At 45.9% G+C, this 23,533-nt stretch overlaps 1 protein-coding gene across 1 annotated transcript; it reads right to left on the reverse strand.

The window, feature by feature from the left end:
- Window positions 1-18,990: 18,990 nt before the first annotated feature.
- Window positions 18,991-21,301, reverse strand: LOC146207140 (uncharacterized; the record flags this gene model as incomplete). The annotated part of the gene is made up of 1 exon (XM_084602982.1): window positions 18,991-21,301. A coding segment is annotated over one exon (948 nt), but the record flags the coding sequence as incomplete, so codon positions are not given.
- Window positions 21,302-23,533: the final 2,232 nt, after the last annotated feature.

The following is a 23,533-nucleotide window of genomic DNA, read 5'->3' on the forward strand; positions in this document are numbered from 1 at the left end:
CATGTCTATTACAAGAAAGAAAATCCTGCAGTTTCTATACAGTATCCACGGCAGCAAGCTCCGAAGAGTAGAGGAGCACACATATCTAGGATTAATATTCAGAAGCGACTTGCGATGGAATAGACACATAGAGGAAATAATTAAGTAACAAAGCAAACAAGGCGCTTTGGAGTTTAAGGAGTAACCTACATAACACTACCCCTGAAATTAAAAACTTGGCCTATACAACACTGGTTAGACTTATAATTGAGTACGCGAAGACAGTCTAGGAAAACTGGATAGGATTCAAAGATTAGCTGCTCGATTCATCTTCAACAAATATAGCCGCCTTCATTATGTCCGAGCTTCCTAGCTTAGAGTTAAGGTCCAAGTGTGATAGGTTGACATTTCTGTTTCTTATTATCCACAGCGAAATATAGATCAATAGGATGAAATATTTTCAAATTAATACCAATGAAACATATAGACACCGCCACGGCATGTGTATTCCTCCTCCCGCAACTCGTAATGATACATTCAAGAATAGTTTCTTCCCCAGAACGATAAAAGAATGGAACATGCTTCCCGATTTCGTAGTGCGACCCACTTCTTTTAATGCTTTTCTGAATAATTTAGACAGTATTCTTTATTGTGAGACTGCAGTGCGGTAAATATGTGCGTTTTTTTTAATTGTATTTTGTCGTTTTTGTTCAAGTGTATTTTTGCAATACATGGCTTTAAGAGAGATTGACTTTTTTTTTCTAATGCAGTGTATGTTATGCATTTCGATCCTTGTAATCAGCTGTTACTTATACTATGTATTGCGCGTTTGACCTAATTAGATGTGTTGTCATTGAATGTTGTCATTTGTGTGTGTGTGTGTGTGTGTGTGTGTGTGTGTGTGTGTGTGTGTGTGTGTGTGTGTGTGTGTGTGTGTGTGTGTGCGTGTGCGTGTGCGTGTGCGTGTGCGTGTGCGTGTGTGTGTGTGTGTGTGTGTGTGTGTGTGTGTGTGTGTGTGTGTGTGTGTGTGTGTGTGTGTGTGTGTGTGTGTGTGTGTGTGTGTGTGTGTGTGTTTCCACTCCTGTAATGGCCCTCACTGGGCAGGCAGTATCAGTAAAGAAGAGAAAGAAAGAAAAGAAAAACTGATCACTTGAGTAAAGTTCGAATTAATAATGAAGTTGTAACTGACGATACCACAAGGTATTAACAAGTATTTTCAAAGTGTATTTCTGACGGAGGGGGCAACCACAGCTAGAGTCCGTTGTGAAGATCGTGGTTATGTTCCAACTGTGTCAATAAATGGTGTTCTGTCTATGCTGCAAATGCTCGCCGATAAAAATGTTCCTGTCCTGACGGGCTTTCCAATGCCTTCCAGAAACGTTTCGCTGCACAGTTATCCCTGTTCTTAACCACGATTTTTCAAGCTTCTCCACGTTCTGGTGATGTGTCCGAAGACTGGAGAATGGCCCGTGTTGTACCGATCAATAAAAAAGGCGATAAGCCAACTATTTCTCATTACCGACCAATTTCAATGACTTCTTCGCGTTGTAAGTTATTAGAACATATAGTTTCTGGCTATCTTAACCCATTGCTTGCTGAAGATAACATTTTATCATCTTTGGAACATGTCTTCAGAAAGGGCCTGTCCACGGTGAATTAGATAATTACGACAGGTAATGAATTCCAACTACTAGGTCTTGACAAATCAGGACAGGTTGGTGTCCTTATTTGACTTTCGCAAGGCATTTGACACAGTTCACCACAGTATACTAATTTATTGGTCAAATATTTTGGGGAATCCAATAAGGTAGAGTAAATTTCTAATAAGGGAGTTTTACTCATTTTCATCCACCCAAGCGCAGCCATACGGCTACAAAAGAAAGTTATACAGCTTTCTCAGAAACTTCGTAGTCAAAGAAAAATTTCTCCAGATTCGGGGATTGAACCCGGCACCACCGCCTTCCCGGGGCAGTCGCTCAGCTAACCATGGCAGCTAGCAGATCAGATTGTATAGGGCGAGAGCGACTTGATATAAACTCGAAGTTGGAATGGTGTTGGTCGGTCAAATATTTAAGGGAATACCCCAAGGTGGAGTGAGATTCTAGTAAGGGAGTATTTACTCATTGGCATCCACCCAAACGCAGCCATACGGCTGCAAAGGAATGCTATACAGCTTTTTCAGAAACTTTTTAGTTGAAGAACAATTCGTCGTGATCCGGGGATCGAACCCGGCACCACCGCCTTTGCAGGGCAGTCGTTTTACCACCTGAGCTGTAGGGCGAGAGCGAATTGATCTATAACTCGAAGTGGGAATGGAGTTGGTCAAATATTAAAGGAATCCCCCAAGGTGGAGTAGATTCTAATAAGGGAGTATTTACTCATTGTCATCCACCCTAGCGCAGCCGTACGGCTACAAAGGATGCTATACAGCTTTCTCAGAAACTTCGTAGTCAAAGAAAAATTCCTCCTGATCCGGGGATCGAGCCTGGCACCACCGTGTTTCCGGAGCAGTCGCTCTACCGACTGAAATAACCAGGACGGCTAGCAGATCAGATTGGAGGGCCAGAGATAATTGATAACTCGAAGTGGAAATGGTGCTTGTCAAATATTTAGGGGAATCCCCTAAGGTGGAGTAGATTTCTAATAAGGGACTAATTACTCATTGTCATCCACCCAAGCGCAGCCATACGGCTATAAATACAAGCTATACAACTTTCTCAGAAACTTCGTAGGTAAAGAAAAATTCGTCCTGATCCGGGAATCGAACACGGCACCACCACCTTACAGGAGCAGTCACTCTATCGACTGAGCTAACCAGGACGGCTGGCAGATCAGATGGTAGAAAGAGAGCGAATTGATCTATAACTCGAAGTGGGAATGGTGTTTGTCAGATATTTAGGGAATACCCCAAGACGTTCAAGAGGTGAAATTATCCTATCTCCGCACCAAACGTCAAATTGAAACTAGCTGGAAAAAATGGCTAGTGTTGCGTCGATGTCTCCGCCTGCACTGGCAATGCAGAAAAGCATCGCCACCATTTCGTCCCTTTCTTTTGTTCTTTTGGCTGAAGGCTCAACCTTGGCATTTGCAGTCGGCGCCAACCGCCCGCGAAACTTTGCCCGGCTGTGACGGCCGCAGCCGAAGGCGTCTACTGGCAATAAATGCAGTCATCCACGCACGCAAACTTAGACGAATCTGTTTGTAAGGATTAAAGGATTATATACGCGCATAGCAGAAGCGACGTGTTTCGTCTGACCGCTAAAATAGCACGCCTAATTGTAATCATAGGATACGACAAGAATGTCGGTTCGAAAAGAAATAATTACGAGGGACCTAATTAAGCGACCAAGATCCATATAACTCGTGCTATGGTCTTTCCAGTTGTGATGTATGGATGCGAGAGTTGGACTGTGAAAAAGGCTGACCGCCGAAGAATTGACGCGTTTGAATTGTGGTGCTGGCGAAGACTCTTGAGAGTTCCTTGGACTGCCAGAAGATCAAATCAGTCGATATTGTCGACCATAAACCCTGACTGCTCATTGGAGGGTCAAATTTTAAAGTTAAAGCTCAGCTACTTTGGTCATCTGATGAGAAGAGAGGAGTCGCTGGAGAAAGATTTGATGTTGGGAAAGGTTGAGGGTCGCCGCCGGAGAAGGGGTAGGCAGCGAACGCGATGGTTAGATGGCATCCTCGATGCACTGCAGATGAAGTTATGTGATGTTATTAAGATAGTGAGAGACCGTAAAGCGTGGCGTGACATGGTCCATAGGATCACGAAGAGTCGGACACGACTGAACGACTGAACTGAACTAAGCGACTAGAGTAGTAAAAAGGGAAAGCCTGTGTGCCGCATTATGCTACGCAACTGGCACTGATTAGTAATTAATTAGTCATTAATAATTACCTAGGTGTTGAGCAGATAATTACTTAATCAATAATTAGTTTGAAAGGTTGTAGTTATATAATTTACCAATTCGCCATTCCTTAGCCATTGATCATTGATTGCCATACGGCCATAAAGGTACACGTTCACACATACTGTGGTGGTGTCTGATTGGTCGAGACCTCTATGACGTCATCCCGCCTCGTCCAATCTGAGCCGCCTCAAAAGCGGGACACATTTTGTCTACGACAGCATCAGCCATTAAAGGCTTTCGCCTTAAAAGAACGAGGACACGGGGACAGACCACTTAACATTGCGCTAAGCACTACAGGTTTTCCCTCTGAATTTAATCCTAGCGCCAGCGGAAATTATCTGAGCACCGACTGATATAATCTAAGCGCCATGCAATATAATTCGAGTGCCAAGTATTTAATCATAACGCAAGCATATTGTCACGTCTCGATAGAACACCAAGGAGGACCCAAAGATAGGACGGGTTTAATAATCAACCTGGACGAGTCTTGCGCTCCAACTTCCTTCTCTTCCAGCCTCGCGCTTGTGGGGCCAGTCATCATCTTTGGCGTCGTCTTCCATGCGGCATTTGCCCCCCTCCTCAGGAAGCATCGTCCCGATGAGCATAAAAGGGAGTAGGAGGTCAAGGTCAGTCCGAGTTGTACGGCTTCACGCGTACAACGTAGACGACGTCGGCTTGTTGCTGGCGTCGCTTTGAGGTCGACACCCCATCTGGCACCACCTCATAAGTGACGTCGGTTAAACGTCGCTGAACAACATATGGCCCGAAATATCGCCGCAATAGTTTTTCGGAGAGTCCACGGCGGCGAATAGGCGTCCAGACCCACACTTTGTCGTCAGGTTCGTACATGACATGTCGGCGTCTATGATTGTAGCGTCGTGCGCATCATGCTCTTGCTGATTCTTGATCCGCACACGCGCTAGTTGGCGGGCTTCCTCTGCACGCTGAGCGATTTCCTCGGCGTCCTGATCGAGATCGTCGGTGTTTGCATTCGGGAGCAACATTGCATCCAGCATAGTTGTTACTGGTCGCCCGTGAAGGAGGCTGAATGGTGTCATACAAGTGGTGTCTTGGCGTGCCGTATTGTAGGCGAATGTGACGTAGGGAAGAATTTCGTCCCAATTCTTGTGGTTCACGTCAACGTACATGCAAAGCATGTCTGCGATGGTTTTATTGAGGCGTTCCGTCAACCCATTGGTTTGGGGGTGATAGGCTGTAGTTTTACGGTGACTGGTATCACTGAGGAGGAGAACGGTCTCCAAAAGTTCGGCCGTAAATGCAGTTCCTCGGTCAGTTATAATGAGCGCTGGAGCGCCATGCCTCAGGACTATGTTCTCCACGAAGAACCGAGCTGCTTCGGCGGCGGTACCCCTTGGCAGAGCCTTGGTCTCCGCGTAGCGGGTTAGATAATCGGTGGCGACAATTATCCATTTATTTCCGGCTGTCGACGTCGGAAATGGTCCCAGGAGGTCCATGCCGATTTGCTTAAAAGGTGTTGTTGGCACCTGAAGAGGATGGAGTAGGCCAGCTGGTTTTACAGGGGGTGACTTACGGCTCTGGCAGTCTATGCACGTGCGTACATAGTGTTTCACTGTCGCAGGCAGTTTTGGCCAGTAGTATCCGTGCTGGACTCTAGCCAACGTGCGGGTGTAGCCTAGGTGACCGGCGGTTGGCTCGTCGTGACACGCTTGCAAAAATTCACTGCGGAGAGCAGATGAGACGACGAGTAGATGACTGTTTCCCCCAGGGCGGAAGATTTTCTTGTAAAGTACGTTGTTGCGAATAAAGAATGAAGAGATTAGTCGGGTGAAAATCTTAGGCACAACGGTAGTTCGTTTTTCCAAGAAATCAATAAGAGGGAGCAATTCCTGGTCTTCCCGCTGCTGTTGGGAAAGCGTTGCGTCATCTATGACACCTAAAAACGCAGTGTCTTCATCGGTCATAGTGGAAGGTTCGACCGGCGCTCGCGAAAGGCAGTCAGCATCCGTGTGCTTTTTTCCAGATTAGTAAATAACTGCCATGTCGAATTCTTGTAATCGAAGGCTCCAACGCGCGAGTCTCCCTGAAGGGTCCTTTAGATTCGTCAGCCAACAGAGCGAGTGATGGTCGCTAACGACTTGAAAGGGGCGAGCGTACAAATAAGGGCAGAACTTCATAACCGCCCATACCACTGCAAGGCATTCTTTTTCGGTTGCCGAGTAGTTCGCTTCTGCTTTAGATAGGGTCCTGCTGGCGTAAGCAATTACTTTTTCCACACCATCCTGGCGCTGCACCAGCACAGCACCTAAGCCCACGTTGCTGGCATCCGTATGAAGCAGTGTAGGGGCGTCGTCATCAAAGTGCGCCAGGACAGGTGGTGTCTGTAAACGTCTCCGCAGCTCATTAAACGCTTGTTCCTGTTCTTCACCCCAGTGAAAGACAGCGTTGTCACGCGTCAGCGAAGTTAATGGCCAGGCAATTCGTGAGAAACCAGCAATAAACCGGCGGTAATAGGCGCAAAGACCCAGGAAACGCCGCAATGTCTTTTTGTCCGTAGGTGTCGGGAACTTGGCGACTGCGGAGAGCTTTTCAGGATCAGGCCGGACACCTTCTTGGCTAACGACGTGACCTAAGAATTGCAGCTCCTCGTACCCGAAGTGGCACTTCTCGGGTTTTAGTGTGAGGCCAGCAGATCGTATGGCCTGAAATACAGCTAGCAGACGGCGTAGATGCTCTTCAAATGTGGCCGAAAACACAATCACGTCGTCAAGATACGCCAGGCATGTTTGCCACTTAAGTCCCGAGAGCACAGTATCCATCAACCTCTGAAATGTTGCTGGTGCTGAGCATAAACCGAACGGAAGGACCTTAAACTCGTACAATCCGTCGGGAGTGACGAATGCTGTCTTCTCCCGATCCCTCTCACCTACTTCTATCTGCCAATATCCACTTTTCAAGTCCATTGATGAGAAGTAACGTGCATTTCGTAGGCGATCAAGGGAATCGTCGATACGAGGAACAGGGTACAGGGTTAGTTACTTGGTTGAGCTTACGGTAATCTATGCAAAATCGTAAGCTGCCGTCCTTCTTTTTAACAAGTACCACGGGGGAAGCCCAGGGGCTCTGTGACGGCTGGATAACGTCGTCTCTAAGCATTTCGGCCACCTGGCGCTGAATGGCTGCGCGTTCTTTCGGAGCTACACGGTAAGGACTTTGTCGAATCGGGCGAATCGAGTCATCCGTGATGATTCGATGTTTTGTCAAAGGCGTTTGGCCGATCCGCGATTCGGAAGCAAAGCAGTCTCGAAATTGATCTATGAGATCCAAAAGACGGTCCCGTTCTGAAGAAGACAAATTTGGACTCACATCGACGATGGTTACGGGCGTCTTGCACATTGATCCTTCCTGTTGCAGTGAGAAGCAGTGCTGCGCATTTGGGAGGCTGTCGAAAAAGGCCACAGTTGTGCCTTTCGGAATTTGCTGACGCTAGTCGCTGAAGTTTGTCAGCAGCACTTCGGTCTGTCCATTGGTCAAGTTGACTAGCCCTCGAGCTATAGAAACACCTTGGCTAAGTACCAGGGCGACTGCCCTTTCGGCGATACCATCGCCGGTATGCGCCATGTCGCACTTCACTTCAACAAGAGAGCATGATCGCGGAGGTAATGTCACTGTCTCATTGGCGACGCGCAAGGGCATCAGTGGTACTTCCGCATAACCAAGGTCTTCATGATTGTTGGTGAAGGCAACGACGCTGTCACGAATGCTGATTACAGCCCCATGAAGACGCAGAAAGTCCATGCCCAAGATGAGATCTTTGCAACAATCAGAGAGAATAACGAAGCTGCCATTTGCAACAGTCAGAGAGAATAACGAAGCTGCCAACAAACACCGCGTTTCCTATTTCTATCCGGGCAGTGCACTTCCCTGTCGGTGCCAGTAGCTGGCCCCCAGCACTTCTTATTACTGGCTCAGTCCATTCGGTTTTTACTTTGCGCAGCGTGTCAGCCAGTTTCTGGCTAATAATTGAAAAATCCGCCCCGGTATCCACCAGAGTATGTACCTCCAGCCCATCAATGGAAACGGCGAGGTCAGCGCTAACAACGTTATCTGGGTTGCTCGTCTCTTTCGGCATTTTCGGCGGAAGTGCGGCAAGGTCAGCGGTGTCAGCTTCGGCGTCGGGGCTGCTCATCTGGTGCGGCATTTTCGGCGGTAGTGCGGCAGTGTCAATACTAACGGCAGCGTCAGAAGCACGGGCTGTCGGCAGTTGCGGCGGTGGTGAGGGTTTTGACACTTTTAGACTGTGTGCAACCTCCCTTCGCGAGGTTGCGGCTGTTAGTTTCCCCGGTGAGGGCTAGGGGACCGCCGTCCGCCAACGTCAGCATTGCCACGACGCATCGGCGGAGAATAACGCTGTGGCGATGGGGAGGAGCGGCGGCGGAAGCCCGGGGATTCGGTTTCCCTGCTGACCGGAAGGCCGTCCTCGGTTTGGGCAGTGTCAGCGTCGAAGCGGCGGCGAGCAGAAGCAGACGGAAAGGCCTGCCCCTCTTCGCGGTAGCGGCAGTACCGATATACGTGGCCAGGTTGTCCGCAGTAGAAACAGAGTGGCCGGCTGTCATAACTGCGCCACATGTCCGTTCGGCGTGATTGAGAGCGCCTGGAAGGCGCCCACTGAGGCCCCTGGAAGAATCGCGTCTCCTGACGGCTTGGTGAGCTCGGTGAGGCGTGGTCTGGAGGGGGGCGACGTAGGACCGCGGCGTAGCTCTCAGATTGCGGCTCGTGATAAGGTGCAGGAATGTTGGCTGTGTAGTTGACCGGTTGTGGAACGCGGTATGGTGGTTCGGAAATGGCTGCCGCGTTGTCGACTGGATGAAACTCGTTGCACTGGGCAGACGGTGATAGGGAGCACCGAATTTCATTCCTTACAGCCTGCACGAGGGCCTCTGACGACTGAGCTTTCGTAACCGTAATTCACTGCAACTCCTCAAGGAAAATTTCTCTAATCATGTCTCGAAGAGTGGTCTGATCTGCTGCAGTCAGCGCCGCCGCAGTCGTCGGGGCACAGCTGGCTGGTCGGTTGTACTGGCGGCACCGATCTTGGAGGGCTCGCTCTATAGCCGTAGCGTCCTTAATGAACTCACTCACGGTTTTAGGTGGGTTGCGTACTAAGCCGGCAAACACCTGTTCTTTGACACCGTGCATGAGATGCCGTAACTTCTTTGGCTCACTCATATCAAGGTCGGCACGGCGAAAAAGGCGAGCCATGTCTTCCGCAAACATAGCCACGCTCTCTTTCGGCTTCTGGACACGCACTTCAAGCAGGCGCAGCGCATTGTCGCGTCGATCAGTTCTCGCAAAGGTGTCTACGAGCTGGCGGCGGAAGTCATTCCATGTGGATAAGCTGGCCTCGTGGTTTTCAAACCACGTTTTAGCATTATCCTGAAGGGCAAAATAAACATGGCAAAGTTTGTGATCTGCGCTCCACTGATTAATCTTGGCCACTCGCTCAAACTGGTCAAGCCAGTCCTCGACATCTTCAAACGCTTCCCCGCGAAAGCACTCTGGCACCTTGGTGTTCTGAAGAGTCACCGGCGTAGGGTTGGGATGTGCCATGGCTTGGGAGACCTGATGGACTTGGTCGTTTGAAGAGTCGCTTGGTAGATAGTTGTACTCCGGGGCTAGGCCTAGAAGGCGGCGGCTAGCGCGATGTAGAGGCGTGTCGATGTCTGGGATTCGCTGTGGACTGCCGGAAGGAGTCTTATGCATACCCCAGCGCGCTCCACCAGTGTCACGTCTCGATAGAATACCAAGGAGGACCCAAAGATAGGACGGGTTTAATAATCAACCTGGACGAGTCTTGCGCTCCAACTTCCTTCTCTTCCAGGCTCGCGCTCGTCGGGCCAGTCATCATCTTTGGCGTCGTCTTCCATGCGGCAATATTTAATCCAAGCGCCAACTCGAATAATGTCCGCGCCAACCAATTTAATCCGAGTGCCAACGCAATTAATGCAAGCGGCAGCGAATTTAATCCGGGTGCCAACCAATTTAATCCACATGTGGAAAATGAATGTGGTGGAGGGCTCCAAAGCATGAAACATGAATTCCAGAAATAAATAGAAATTGAGATCACATTCCAGACCATGCGACGAGTAAGCTTCACATCTGCATGCCCTATTTCGCTTTGTTCTTATATCTTGCAACGACCAAGAACCATATGTGCAGCTGAAAACAAAAATGCGATTTGTGACACGTCTCTTATGCCCCGCCGGGGTGGTGCAGTGGTAAGACGCCCGACTACTGTGCCGGAGTTCCCGGGTTCGAACCCGACCGCGGCGGCTGCGTTTCGATGGAGGCGAAACGAAGAGGCGTCGTGTGCTGTGCGATGTCAGCGCACGTTAAAGATCCCCAGGTGGTCGAAATTACTCCGTAGCCCTCCACTACGGCTCCTCTTTCTCTCTTTCCACTTTCATTCCCACCTTCCTCCCTTCCCCTACGGCGCGGTTCGGGTGTCCACAGAGCAAGTGTGACAGTTACTGCGCCTTTCCCTTCCTGTGAACCAATTTAACTTTAACACGTCTCTTGCAGCTTTTAGCTTAGACGCATGGCAGGTGAATAAATATACCTGTCATCTTCTAATTGTTTGGCTAAGCACTGCTTATCATGGGTTATCGTATGCACTGAATCTGCATGCTGATGGCAAATGCGGTCTTCACACAACAGCCGGCTGTTTTTAGAAATTGCAACCGGTGCAGAAATGTATTTGGGTTTCTAATCATGATTTAACACCACTAGCAGAAAAGGATCAGTCTAACACACAGTTGGTTTCGGCTTGAAGACTTAGAGTAACGCGGCAAGGTCCTCGCTGGCGTTCCGAAATTCTCCTCGCACCCCCGACGATCAGGGTAAGAAGTAGTGTGGTTAGAAAAGGAATAAAAAACAGTAAAAAGGCAGGGATGGGGGCAGGGGTGGTGGCGGCGCGCGCCTAGTGAAAGGAGAGACGTACTGCGGTTAAGACGTCGCCCCCCGTCCCACCCCCCTTCTCTCCTTTCACGATGTCGAACCAGAGGCCTATCGTGAAGAGGTGCGAAAGCTGATCCTGCCTAATACAGAACCTTGAGGAACTCCACTGGTTGCAGGATAAACGAAGGAAGTCTGTAAATTGACGCTGACAAAGCAGGAGCCATCAAGGAGATTGTTACGTAGGAGGGCTACGATTGAGGCTTCGACACCAGAGAGTAAAAGCTTTTCAAGTAGTAATGAGTGAGTAACAACGTCGAAAGCTTTGCTCAAATCACAGTACACAGTGTCAACCTGACCTCTCTGAAGGACTGCTGCAGAGGCATATGTCACAAACGGGACTAGGTACTTGGGTGAAGTAGAGCGACCCGATATGAAGCCATGTTGATTCGGTATGATGACATGTTTGAGATTGAAGGAAAGTACATTATGCAAAGCTAATTCGAAAAGCTTAGAGGATGCACATAGAAGAGAAATCGGACGATAATTAGAAACATTTGTTTCCTGACTTGAAGACAGGAAAGACGTGTGCTTTTTTCCACACGCGAGCAGAGGCAGCATTTTTCAAACAGCTATTAAATATAGCAGTCAGTACTGGTACAAAGATACAATTGAAGGCTTTTATTATGGCGAATGGAATGCCATCAGGTCCAGGAGACAAAGATGGTCTCAGACGCTTAAGATTCGCAGTTATTAACTTCTCGTTAAAGAGAAAGGAATTATATGGCGCACCAGATGGGAGGCATACGGAGTCGCAGTGTGGAGGTTTGTATACAGAGGAAAAATGTTGGGCAAAACTGTCGGCAACATCCCAAATTTCTGACCCCTGATAGTCAACTAAGCTGATGCTGGAATTCAATTTAATGGAACGCTTGCGAACGTACCGCCAGAACTGACTAGGAGGATTAGTGGCACTCCTCTCTAAAGACTCAAGATAAGAGTCATGGTCCCGCTTGTATAAGCGTTTGCAAAGAGAACGCAAGTGGCGAAACTCATCTGCTCAATTGTCAAACCCGGGGCGTTTCGGACGGGCCCGTTCTTGAAGTTTTAACGCCCTCAGTTCTCTGAAAAACGAGAAAGGAAACTTCCTACGGATAGGAGTATGCAGAGGTATAGTACTGATGCATACCATCAAGAACTACTTAAATGAAGCGACTGACTTGTCCGTCGGCATCACTAATGTCATTTAAAAGGGACCAGTCGGCAAAAGAGAAGAAATTGAAGAGACCGACATAGTCACCACGAGCATACAGGAAACGGCGAATTCCCCACCCGATCTAAATTAGTAGAAGGTGAGGCAGAGACAGAAGTAGTCACAAGAAGTGGAGGGTGAAATTTGTCACAGCGCGTAAGTGGTATGTCGGAACTCGAGACGCGAACACTTTCTAAATTCGATAGACAGATATCGAGAATATTACCACAGCAGTTTTCAATGAAATTGTGTTGCTGTAAAGAGTTAAAGGCTACAAAATCAAGTAGCATGCTACATTTACTTATTATATAATGATTATTGTGAGAATTAAATGAGTTCCAGTTGATACCAGAAGTATTAAAATCGCCTAAAATGTGAAGTTTGTGTTTGCTATGACGAGTTATAACATGTTCGATTGAGAGCAGGACATCATCATAGGCTCGAGGAGGAAGACTCGGAGGAATGTAGAAAGCTGCAAGTAAAGGTTTTTCATGTCCATTTAAAGTGAGCTCAAGCCATACACATTCATCAACAGTTTCCAGATCGTAACGTCGAACACACTGCAGAGAACTTCCAATAGCAACGAGCACCCCTCCCCCCTCCTCTTTGTTTTTGTCCTGTTTCAGGGCCCAATAATAATAATAATAATAGTAATAATAATAATAATAATAATAATAATAATAATAATAATAATAATAATAATAATAATAATAATAATAATAATAATAATAATAATAATAATAATAATTCTCTCACTGTGCATATAAGACGTGCTACTCATTGATTTCTTTCTTTCCGTGACCCTTTTCGTCTCATTTTCATTTCATTTGTTATTTATTTCTTCTTTTGTGTTCTACCTTTGTGTGTGTAAAACTTGTATGCGCATTTTCGTTTTTTTTTTTTTCATTAATTTTTTTTTATTTGTGCTGCAGCACGAAGACCATATGGTTGTTTCTGCGCTCATTAAATAAGTATTGATTGATTGATTGATTGATTATTATTATTATTATTATTCCTCTCATACTAAACGCATTGCTCAGCGGGCTATGCGCACACTTGGATTCGTTTGCAGACTTTCGAGAGAGTTCCGTACTCCACTTCCGTTCTTAAAGCTGTACTTGTTGATATGCTTGCCGCTCTTGTAGTATGCGTCGGTTGTTTGGAATGGCACTTGCAAAACGAACTTGGACAATGTTTACAGAGTACAACAAAAAATTTACGGACATTTCGATATCGTTTTTTTTTTTGCGCAACTTCCTCCTCTCGCTCCACCAGGAGCACCCAACTGAATCTTTCTTCTCTTAACTGCCGTCGTGTCAGATAGATATGATGTTTTTGTACAAACTCCTTCATGTCTACATTATGTGCCCTCAGCTTTTACAGTACATCCTACTGCGCGTTCCGCGAAAGAGCATGAGGGAATTCAGACCATTTCAAGTTTCTGCGTCTCTTCATTCTCATTCCCCTCAGGACAGATTGCAGTGGTTGTTTAACTCTTTTCTTCCTCACCTTGATATCTTAACTCGCTCTGTTCGTTTATATTGGATGTTCTTACCGTTGTATTCTAAACAGTACTTATAGCTTCCACTTTCTAGCCTAAATATTGTATTTACTTCACTCATTGCTTTTTCTCCTGTTCAATGCTGTTTGTATCTTGAACTGCTTTTTATCCAATTCTTATTTATATTTTAACTTTAATCTTTAAATTCGAGTGTTACTGTTCGCGTTCAATTCTATTTCTTTATTGTATTTCCCTGTATTTCTAGCCTGTGTGTTAGGTACCACACACTTGTTGCGCCTGGAATGGTTGTTTAGTTTATGTATATTGCCGCGAAACCTTCAAAACTGTATTTGTTATTTTTTAACAGCCGCTGGCACGCGGCCTTATCACTGTGATTCTGGGACGCGTATCAATTCTGTATCCCGTGTTTGTTCATGCTCGTTGTCGCGATACGACGCGTTATCATTTTCTTTGTCGCGAAAGATGCACCGAGATTTGTCTCGAAGATTACGATCACTCGCGTATGTTTCTACAATGTCCCAGGTTGTGCTAGTAGCAGTTTGAGACGTTACCTAGATTGTTCTGAGCAGCCTTTAAATTGAGCGTTGACGAGTGTGAAGGGCATTATGTGTTCGACGATCGACGAGCACCTTTGTTGCTATCGCCGCAGCCAAGTTGCTTAGTTCTTTTGAGGGCGCAAGTCAGCCCAATCAAGAGTCTTGTCATCTCTACGTGACAATATTTCTATATTACTATACTCAATGACAGTTATTTGTTTTGTTTTTTTCTCTATCTATCGTTTTTTTTCTTAGTGATGTGCTCTCCAATTCTTACACCGTGTATACAAGACGTTCTGCTCACTGATTTCTTTCTATCTGACAATCTTTTTGTCTCAATTTCATTTCATGTGTTTTTGTTTCTTCTTTTGGATTCTGTCTGTGTGTAAAGCTTGTATGTGCATTTTTTTTAGTTGTGCTGTTGCACGGAGACCACAAGGTTGTTCCTGCGCTCATTAAATAAAGATTGATCGATTGATTATTATTATTATTATTATTATTATTATTATTATTATTATTATTATTATTATTATTATTATTATTATTATTATTATTATTATTATTATTATTACTATTATTATTATTATTATATGCCGTGCTCCCCCTAGGTCATAAAAATAAGTAATAGTTCGCAGGCTCGCTCCTATCTCGCTCGGCATAAGCTGCATATGCGAAGCAATAACACTGCATTTCAACGGATGCATTTCCAGTAACGTTCTGCGCATGTTGGACGACTCTTCAGGCGCCTATTTTGCCAGGATGTCATGCGAAAATAGAACGAGGGGATTGGTCCGCGCTTTTTTCCACGAAACAACGTCCCTTACTTCATCGACGCGACAAACTAGTGAACAATAATTGTGTGCGGCGTAAGCATATTCTAGGCCCTCGGAAGGATGGCTGGATGAATCGATGCACACGAATATTATTGTCTCCTCCTGCCCTCCAGTGCGGAAACACGTCCGGGTTTGTCAGTGTCTTATTGTTGTATTGGGTTAACAGTGGGAGGAGGTGATTCAGGGTGTGTCCACAGATGACTCACGCGTCTGTAAGCGGAAACAGAGTTCACCCCAATATTGTGAACAAATTTGTGCAGAAAATATGCGAGGTAGTCCTGGTAACCCTTCCCGCCAAACGAGCTTAGCCTGACGGCCGCAGGACTGGATCGGAAAAAGGTCAGTTTTTGAACTAAGCGCGAACTACGCATTCGGAGTACGTCGATTGGCACAAGAGAGCAAGACCAAGAGGTGAATAGCGTTTGGGGAAGTCAAAATAACCTCAGTGCAAAAATATAAATGCAGATCATTTACCTTAAGAAGGATATAAAGACTTCATTAAATTTCACAAGGGCGAAAGTGAACGACTTTACCTACATTTAGTATAATCTAAAAACTGCCATGTCATGCTCGAGGCGGTTCGCCCACTCCGCGCAAAGCTCTGCGAAGAACATGTGGATACAGCAGAGTGCACTCGTTCTATAAATTTCACTCCAATAGGCAATATGAATTCGTAAAATAATTTAGTTGGAAACAGAAGGTAAAAAAAGCTAGCAGCTAGGCCATTTGGCTACTAAAGCTGAGTTCGCGAATCAGCATAAAGTTGTCAGTTCCAACATTGACGAATGTTTGTAATGCCAAACGGATTAATCGGATCAGCAAAAAGGTGATTCCGTGTAGAGAGAGGGACAGGGGTGACAGAGACATGATGGTAAACGTCATGCCTGCTCTGCCAAAGCTCGTTTGGTGGCCCCAAGAGGGACCGGGGGAAAAAAAAAACAGAAACCTAATGCTCCTAACCATGCAATACGGTCTACTAATTGTCATTTTACCTCATCCGAGTTCCCTGAAAAAGCATGCCACACAAAATCTGAGGACTAAGATGGCGGCCCACCAGGCTTAGGGTGTGCGCGAAACAAGTAATAGTAATGCACTTTAATTAGAACTCAAGAAGCTTTGGAAACCCAGGCCGCTATTTCCATTTTTTATTGCAAATGCGCTGCCACCCCGGACTTCGAGTCCCTCTTTTAGAATCACTTGGTCTCTGTCCCAATGCCGACAACCCCTCTTGACGACGCCTCCCCCCCCCTCCCCCCTGCACCTTTCTCTTCTCGCGTTGGCGAGGGTTGGGAAAAGATGGGTACGGAAAGAGAAGCGGGGGAAGGGGATTAGGCCGATCGAAGTAGATTCACTGAAGAAGGTTTACTCACACAGGAAAACTGAAAACAATATTTTGAAACAGACAAAAATAAAGAGGTGCGGATTAAAGATCAAGCCTATAGTTTTGCACTAAAAGAAATCAGGTGTGTATTGCTAGTATGCATGACGTTAAATGCGGAGGGAGTAATTACATCACTTTATTCTGATAACAGCACATAAAATATGGAGTAAATTTAATAGCTTGAGCAGCCACTATCTGGATAATATATGCGGCCAGCCTTCACTACTTTTTCTCGTCTTATCACGCCGTGCAAATAAAAGAAAAATTTAAGAGCACTGCAGAATCTGCATTGGAGTAATGCGAAAGCACAGATGCTTTTTTTTTTTTCCTTTTCGCTGTTTTTGAATGTGGGTTGTATTTTTTTTTCTAACTGTTTCGTTGCGCGCCAATCCCTTCCTAAAGGAATTAGAGACAAAAAGTCTCTACTTCCAGTTGCGTGAGGTCACACCCTTGACGTCACCCTAGTGGACTGACTTAATGATTTTAGTCTTTGATACACTCAAATTACGAGCTAATTCCTTACAATGCGCAGTCCTTTTTGTTTCTACTTCCGGTTACGTGACGTCACATCTTTGACGTTACATTCATTAAGTTCTTGTTTACCCATTTTAGTCTTTGGTACTTTCAAATTGCGCGCGAATCCGCTACTATGCCCTTTTTTGGCTCTACTTCCGGTTGCGTGACTTCACATCTTGACGTCCCCCTAACTGACTCACTAAATTAACGTCTTTGGCACTTTCTAATTGCACACCAATCCGTTACTATGCCCTTTTTTGGCTCTAATTCAGGTTGCGTGACGTCACATCCTTTACGTCACCCTGATTGACTGGTTAATTAACTATTTAGTCTTTGGCACTTTCAAATTGCGCGTCAATCCCTTCCTATGCCATTTCTTTGGCTCGGCTTCAGGTTGCGTGACGTCACATATTTGACGTCACCTTAACTGATTTAATTAACTATTTAGTACTTGATGCATCTTGACGTCACCCTAATTGACTGATTTAAATAACTATTTTAGTATTTATTACATTCAAATGAGGCGCCAAGCCACTGGCTAATGAGACCATTTTCGCCTTTACTTTTAGACACTTTTGCAACTAATCAATTACCTAATTCACTTATTGGACCAATTATTTTTTTGGACACAACATTACGTCACCCTCTATTGATTGACACCAACCATTAACCTCTATTACTTCACAATTACTCGCAACTGCGGCCGACACAATTTTGCGGACACCTTCTGCGGGCGCGGTCTGCAGACAGAAATCTGTGAGCATAGCGAAGTAATGCCTGCGCATTATAAACATTATTTCATCCCGAACAGTGTTATTCTCATCGCTGTTAAAATACAACTTATTTCACATCTGTTGAGGGAAGCTTTCGGTACTTACAATTCTTGTCGCCTTCGACGCATGCGTTTATTGCTCTCCCAAACACTAGCAGGCAGGCCAAATTGAATACACATTTATAGGCTGTTAAAACACCGCCATGCCCCATTAGAACGTAATCTTGCACTGAAACCGTGTAGCGAAACCCATCAGTACAGAAGCAATGCTCGGCATCAAAGCTTACACCATGGAGTACCGATAAGCAGGCACTCGTGGTCTTAGCCGCCAATGTGTGAAAACGCTGCGTAATATGGGTTCGATAGATTCCTAAACAATCATTTACTGCGTCCTCACGCGAACGCTCGCAGAAAGAATGTGGAAGAAAGAATATTTTCCCTTTTATCGCTGAACCCAGTAGCCTCGGTCCAGAGCGCGTACTTCTCTCGCCCTCGAGCGCCCTCCACCTCTAGTAGCGAAAAAAAAAAAAAAAAAAAAGAACGAGAAGCTCGTCGTCAAGACGCCTGTTAAAAACATTATGCGCTGTGGGGGTGGTGAGGGGCTAGGGTGCTGACCCCCTGCTTACCCACTCTTGAAATTTCTGACAAGAAGGGTGGGGTGGGGGACAATTGAGAGCAGGTGTAGCCCGTACACGGGGAAACACATGCGTGGCTCTTCCCGGGATTTCGGCGCTAGTGGGAGATGGCACATTGCATCCGATACGCGGAAACCGCGATCAGGGGAAGTGTGATGATCCCTCCCATGTGTCCCCGCCAGAGCGTTTTCTCTACGGCAGCCGAGCCGGTCAGCGTGGGGGAGGAAGCGGGAAGGGAAATAGTGAATAAACGCTCTCCCCGCGTACAGCGAGGAGGGCCAGTTTGTCTCCCGCTAGCAATGCGTACAGTCTCCTTTCTGGGCGCCTCATCCCGCGCCCTTCTCAGGGCACGTTGGTGACCAGGGCATAGACGTCTTGGGGCTCGGCCCTAACAATCCCATAACAGGAAGCGTGCGTGAAGCCAAACCCGAAAGCGCATTCGGCAAAGTAAAACGAGCTTATGGCCAAGTTAGTTACCTTGTTTCCACATAACTGCAGCGCGAAAATGACCAACACAAAGGAAGGCAAAACACACACAACACGGACAATCACTGCATTCACAACTGATTTTATTTCGCCAACGCATGGGAATTAAAAAGGTTTCGCCCCGGACGCGCGCACAGGAAAGAAGAAAGGAAGGACACGTGGCACTGTTAACATAAAAAATATTTTCACACCGTGTGACACATCTTATTGTGTGGCAGAGAAAAGATCATTTATTTATTTATTTATTTATTTATTTATTTATTTATTTATTTATTTATTTATTTATTTATTTATTTATTTATTTATTTATTTATTTATTTATTTATTTATTTATTTATTTATTTATTTATTTATTTATTTATTTATTTATTTGGTCATACTGCAGACCCAATGAAGGGTCCTGGCAGAAGGGGCAACAATTCTAAAAGTAAACACAAAAGCATGAAGTGCTAAATCGTTATAATAAGATTTACACAAGTACAAGCAAGATGTAGAAAAACAGCAAATCAGTGCACGGCCTGTTCTAAGGAATCAAAATCCTGAGGTTAAGATAATGGGAGGTTATTCCATTCGGTTATTGTGCGCGGGAAAAAAAGAAAATTTGAAGGTGTTAGTTCTGGCAAAGTAAGGTGTTGGTGATTCGGTGTGCGTATTTCTTGTTGCCCTAGACGATTCCGCTTTAAGATACCAATCAGGAGCCATAGATAATTTGTTATTTTTTAGTAGAAAGTGGAATTTTAGCCTTTGTATTCTGCGCCGAGATTCAAGGGACTGCATGTTATATTTAAGCATTAGGGTAGATGGTGAGTCAGTTATGCGATATTTAGAAAATATAAACCGAACAGCCATGCGTTGAAGATTTCGAGAACATTAATGTTAGTGTTTGTGGGAAAGAGAGCAATGGTTAGCCTTGACCGCCTAGTAAAGAGCAGAGACATTAGTCTGCCAACCAAGATTCGTATAACTCGTGCTATGGTCTTTCCAGTTGTGATGTATGGATGCGAGAGTTGGACTGTGAAAAAGGCTGACCGCCGAAGAATTGGCGCGTTTGAATTGTGGTGCTGGCGAAGACTCTTGAGAGTTCCTTGGACTGCCAGAAGATCAAATCAGTCGATATTGTCGACCATAAACCCTGCCTGCTCATTGGAGGGTCAAATTCTAAAGTTAAAGCTCAGCTACTTTGGTAATCTGATGAGAAGAGAGGAGTCGCTGGAGAAAGATTTGATGTTGGGAAAGGTTGAGGGTCGCCGGAGAAGGGGTAGGCAGCGAACGCGATGGTTAGATGGCATCCTTGAGGCACTGCAGATGAAGTTATGTGATGTTATTAAGATAGTGAGAGACCGGAAAGCGTGGCGTGACATGGTCCATAGGGTCACGAAGAGTCGGACACGACTGAACGACTGAACTGAACTGAACTTGTGTGTGGCTTCTCACTACCGTCACCTTAGATAGCAGTACTTAATTTCCCTGGGCGGCAATCCTAGCAGCATAGGTTGCCAACAAACTATAAACACGTACAAGCACAGAAGTAGCTGACTGAAATGGAATTTTATTTTCTAGGAGACATTAGGCAGGTCTATCTCAGAAAGTTTTACATATCGTCTTCATGCAAAGGTGCCCGTATAAAAGAAAAGTTATGGCGGTCAAAAGCAGCACACTCTACCCTTTGTATTTGCTGCATAGAGTGTCGGGCAGCGTCGCACAACAAACTGCGCCGATGGTCCTTTTTAGTTATTCCGGGAGGAGTTATTAGCTCCAGGTCTCTCCGCTGTCTGAGGAAAGCTTTGACTTCCGACTTGAACTTCGAAAAGACTTCCTCTATAGGGTTGAAAAAGGGACTGTAAGGAGGCAGCCGCTTGATCGAGTGCGTCTGACTGGCCAGGCTTGCCTGTTCCGCACGGCTGTGAGCTGGAGCGTTGTCCAAAATAAAAAGCACTTCAGAACGAGGTTCTTCACTTTCGACACGGGCTGATATGTCGCTCAAAAATTCATTGAAAACGACCCAGTGACCCTTGTCTACGGCCGTCCAATGAATGACACCATTTGCGGACATGCAGGCGAGAATGTTAAGGTTTGCTCCTTTGGTGCCAGTCGTCGTCTGCACCGCAGGCTGTCCCTTCACTGCATGGCCGAAGCTCCTTGAACACCATATGTTATAGTTAGTCTCATCGATGTAAAACCTGCACAAGTGAGGTCCTTCACACTGCAGCCATTGCGCGTATGTTTTGAGGCTACATTTCACGTCGTCTCTGTTGCGGTCAGTCGGCCTCTGAGTCATCAACTTCATAGCGTAACCGTGCGAATCCAGTAGACGATCAATGCTACTTGTGCTGATGGCGATTCCCGGCAATTCTTCTTCCACTGATTGCTTTATTTGCTTTAGCGTGAAAGCAGGGTTGTTATCCACAATATTCTTTAGAGCCGTTACTACCTCATTTCCGAATTTCTTCGATGTTCCGGCTTTCTTCAACGCTTCTCTATCGCTCGCTGCAATGGATCTCGCCGTCTTTAAATTGATGCCCAGCGTGTCTGCCAATTTTTTTCACATCTCCTCCACGCCTCGACACTTCGAGAATTCTGGCCCTGTCATGCTCGGAGACTTTGCTGTTCTTTCTTCTTGGTGCACCTGGAGGCATGAACGGCGGACCCCGTTTTCGGTGCCCGTCAGGGCACTGCTCATCAGCTTCCACGGAAGAAAATAATGCGCTTTAAAGTTCATGTAAAATTAATGAAAACACGCAGACCACCACCTGCCTATAGTATACGAGTACGCACCACCACCGTCCGGCTCTACTCCGTCGTGCAAATGCAGACGACAACGCGACACACACAACGGAGGCGCGAAGATTGCCGCCTGCTTTGAAATCTCTTGTCTTCTGCGTTTCTAGCTGTTTTTGTTTTATGCTCTTGAGAAAACATTTCTATTTCTTGCAAAAGAAAGTACACCTATTTCTAATAGTGAATTCACGTGTCCGTGCTTTCATCCATTCTCCTAGCATAGCGCAAAAACAGACAATTCGGCACCGAGCAAACGAAGGCGGAAAACTTGCCGTCTGCTTTGGAACTTTTTGGCATTGGCTGTGTAATGTTCGGCTGGTGAAATTACATATAGCTAAATTAGATACGGTTGATTAAAACGTTTTTTAATTGTGTGATAAAATATTTGTGTTTCATCGAAGACATTTTAATTCTGTATATATTCTGTAATCAGCAGTGCGCACATTTGTGGGATAAATTGTCTTCTTGGAATATAGAGCCAGTAAGCCACAGCTCTGGGACCCTACAGTATTTCAGTGCCAAGATTGTGTGTTTGTCATAATATTGACGAAATTCATCCCATAAGCTAACGCTTCGCTTACTCGTCGCATGGTCTGGAATGTGATCTCAATTTCTATTTATTTCTGGAATTCATGTTTCATGCTTTGAAGCCCTCCACCACATTCATTTTCCACATGTGGATTAAATTGGTTGGCACCCGGATTAAATTCGCTGGCGCTTGCATTAATTGCGTTGGCACTCGGATTAAATTGGTTGGCACGGACATTATTCGAGTTGGCGCTTGGATTAAATATGCTTGCGCTATGATTAAATACTTTACACTCGAATTATATTGCATGGCGCTTAGATTATATCAGTCGGCGCTCAGATTATTTCCGCTGGCGCTAGGATTAAATTCAGAGGGAAAACCTGTCGTCTTATCGAAAAACTCTGCTTGGCAGATCAGCTGCTCAGCACTCGGATCGCTGCACTTCGCACTTTGTGTATGTTGGTGTTGTTGACCTCAAGAAGTGCAAAAATCAGCTATGGAAAAGGACTTCAGAGCCGTCACACTTGTCTTGAGCGCTCAAGGGGGTGTTCTGAGGAGCAAATGAGGTCAAACCTATATACGTTGCTACTTTGTCAGGGTCAATGTGCTTGCATCTGCGTGGTATGCGTGATTTTACTAAACATCAGTACCTGCTTTAGAATATCGTTTTACTGTTATAACTTCCAGCATCACTCTTAAGCTCTCGACAAGTGCGATCAAATTTGTGAAGGCCCCGCCGGGGTGGCGGAGTGGTTACGGCGCTCGACTGCTGTTCCCAAGGACGCGGGATCGAATCCCGGCCTCGGCGGCCGCTTTTCGATAGAGGTGAAAAGGAAGGCGCCCGTGTGCTGTACGATGTCAGTGCACGTTAAAGAACCCCAGGTGGTCGAAACTTCCGGAGTCCTCCACTACGGCGTCTCTCATAGCCTGAGTCGTTTTGGGAAGTTAAACCCCACAAACCAAACCAAATCAAATCTGTGAAGAGTTCTAGACCGGCGTCCGTCGTGTTTTTGGCGTCCAACCGAAGTCAACGCCTCAGCGAAACGCCAGAGAACTCTGACCGTCCCATTGCTGCCATAGCAGATATCTATCGGCACGACAGAGCTCGAGCGGCGGCGGCGCCGACAGACGGAAGAAATGAACCAGTACGATTTGAACGTGATCACTTCAAGGCTAACCTATTTGACATAAGCTGTTCGAACGCAGTTTATTTAGCAAGAACGCAGTAACAAATGCATGACCTTAGCTAACCGAAATGTTCCTATATTCTGCACTGTCATGTCTATTACGAGCTAAGCGACCTCCGCGAAATAAATAAAAGATCTTGGGTCGTGTCTCGGGAAATAACGTCATAACCTTCAAATCTCGCTAGACTGTCCGCAGTAAAACGTACTTGAACCTTTTGAGCATTCACCATCACCCGATTGAAAGAAAACAGAGACTCTACACAGTCGTCAGCGGAGA

This window comes from Amblyomma maculatum, chromosome 1, assembly GCF_055883805.1.
Source record: "Amblyomma maculatum isolate TAMU_Amacu chromosome 1, ASM5588380v1, whole genome shotgun sequence".
In the NCBI taxonomy this organism is placed as follows: domain Eukaryota; kingdom Metazoa; phylum Arthropoda; class Arachnida; order Ixodida; family Ixodidae; genus Amblyomma; species Amblyomma maculatum.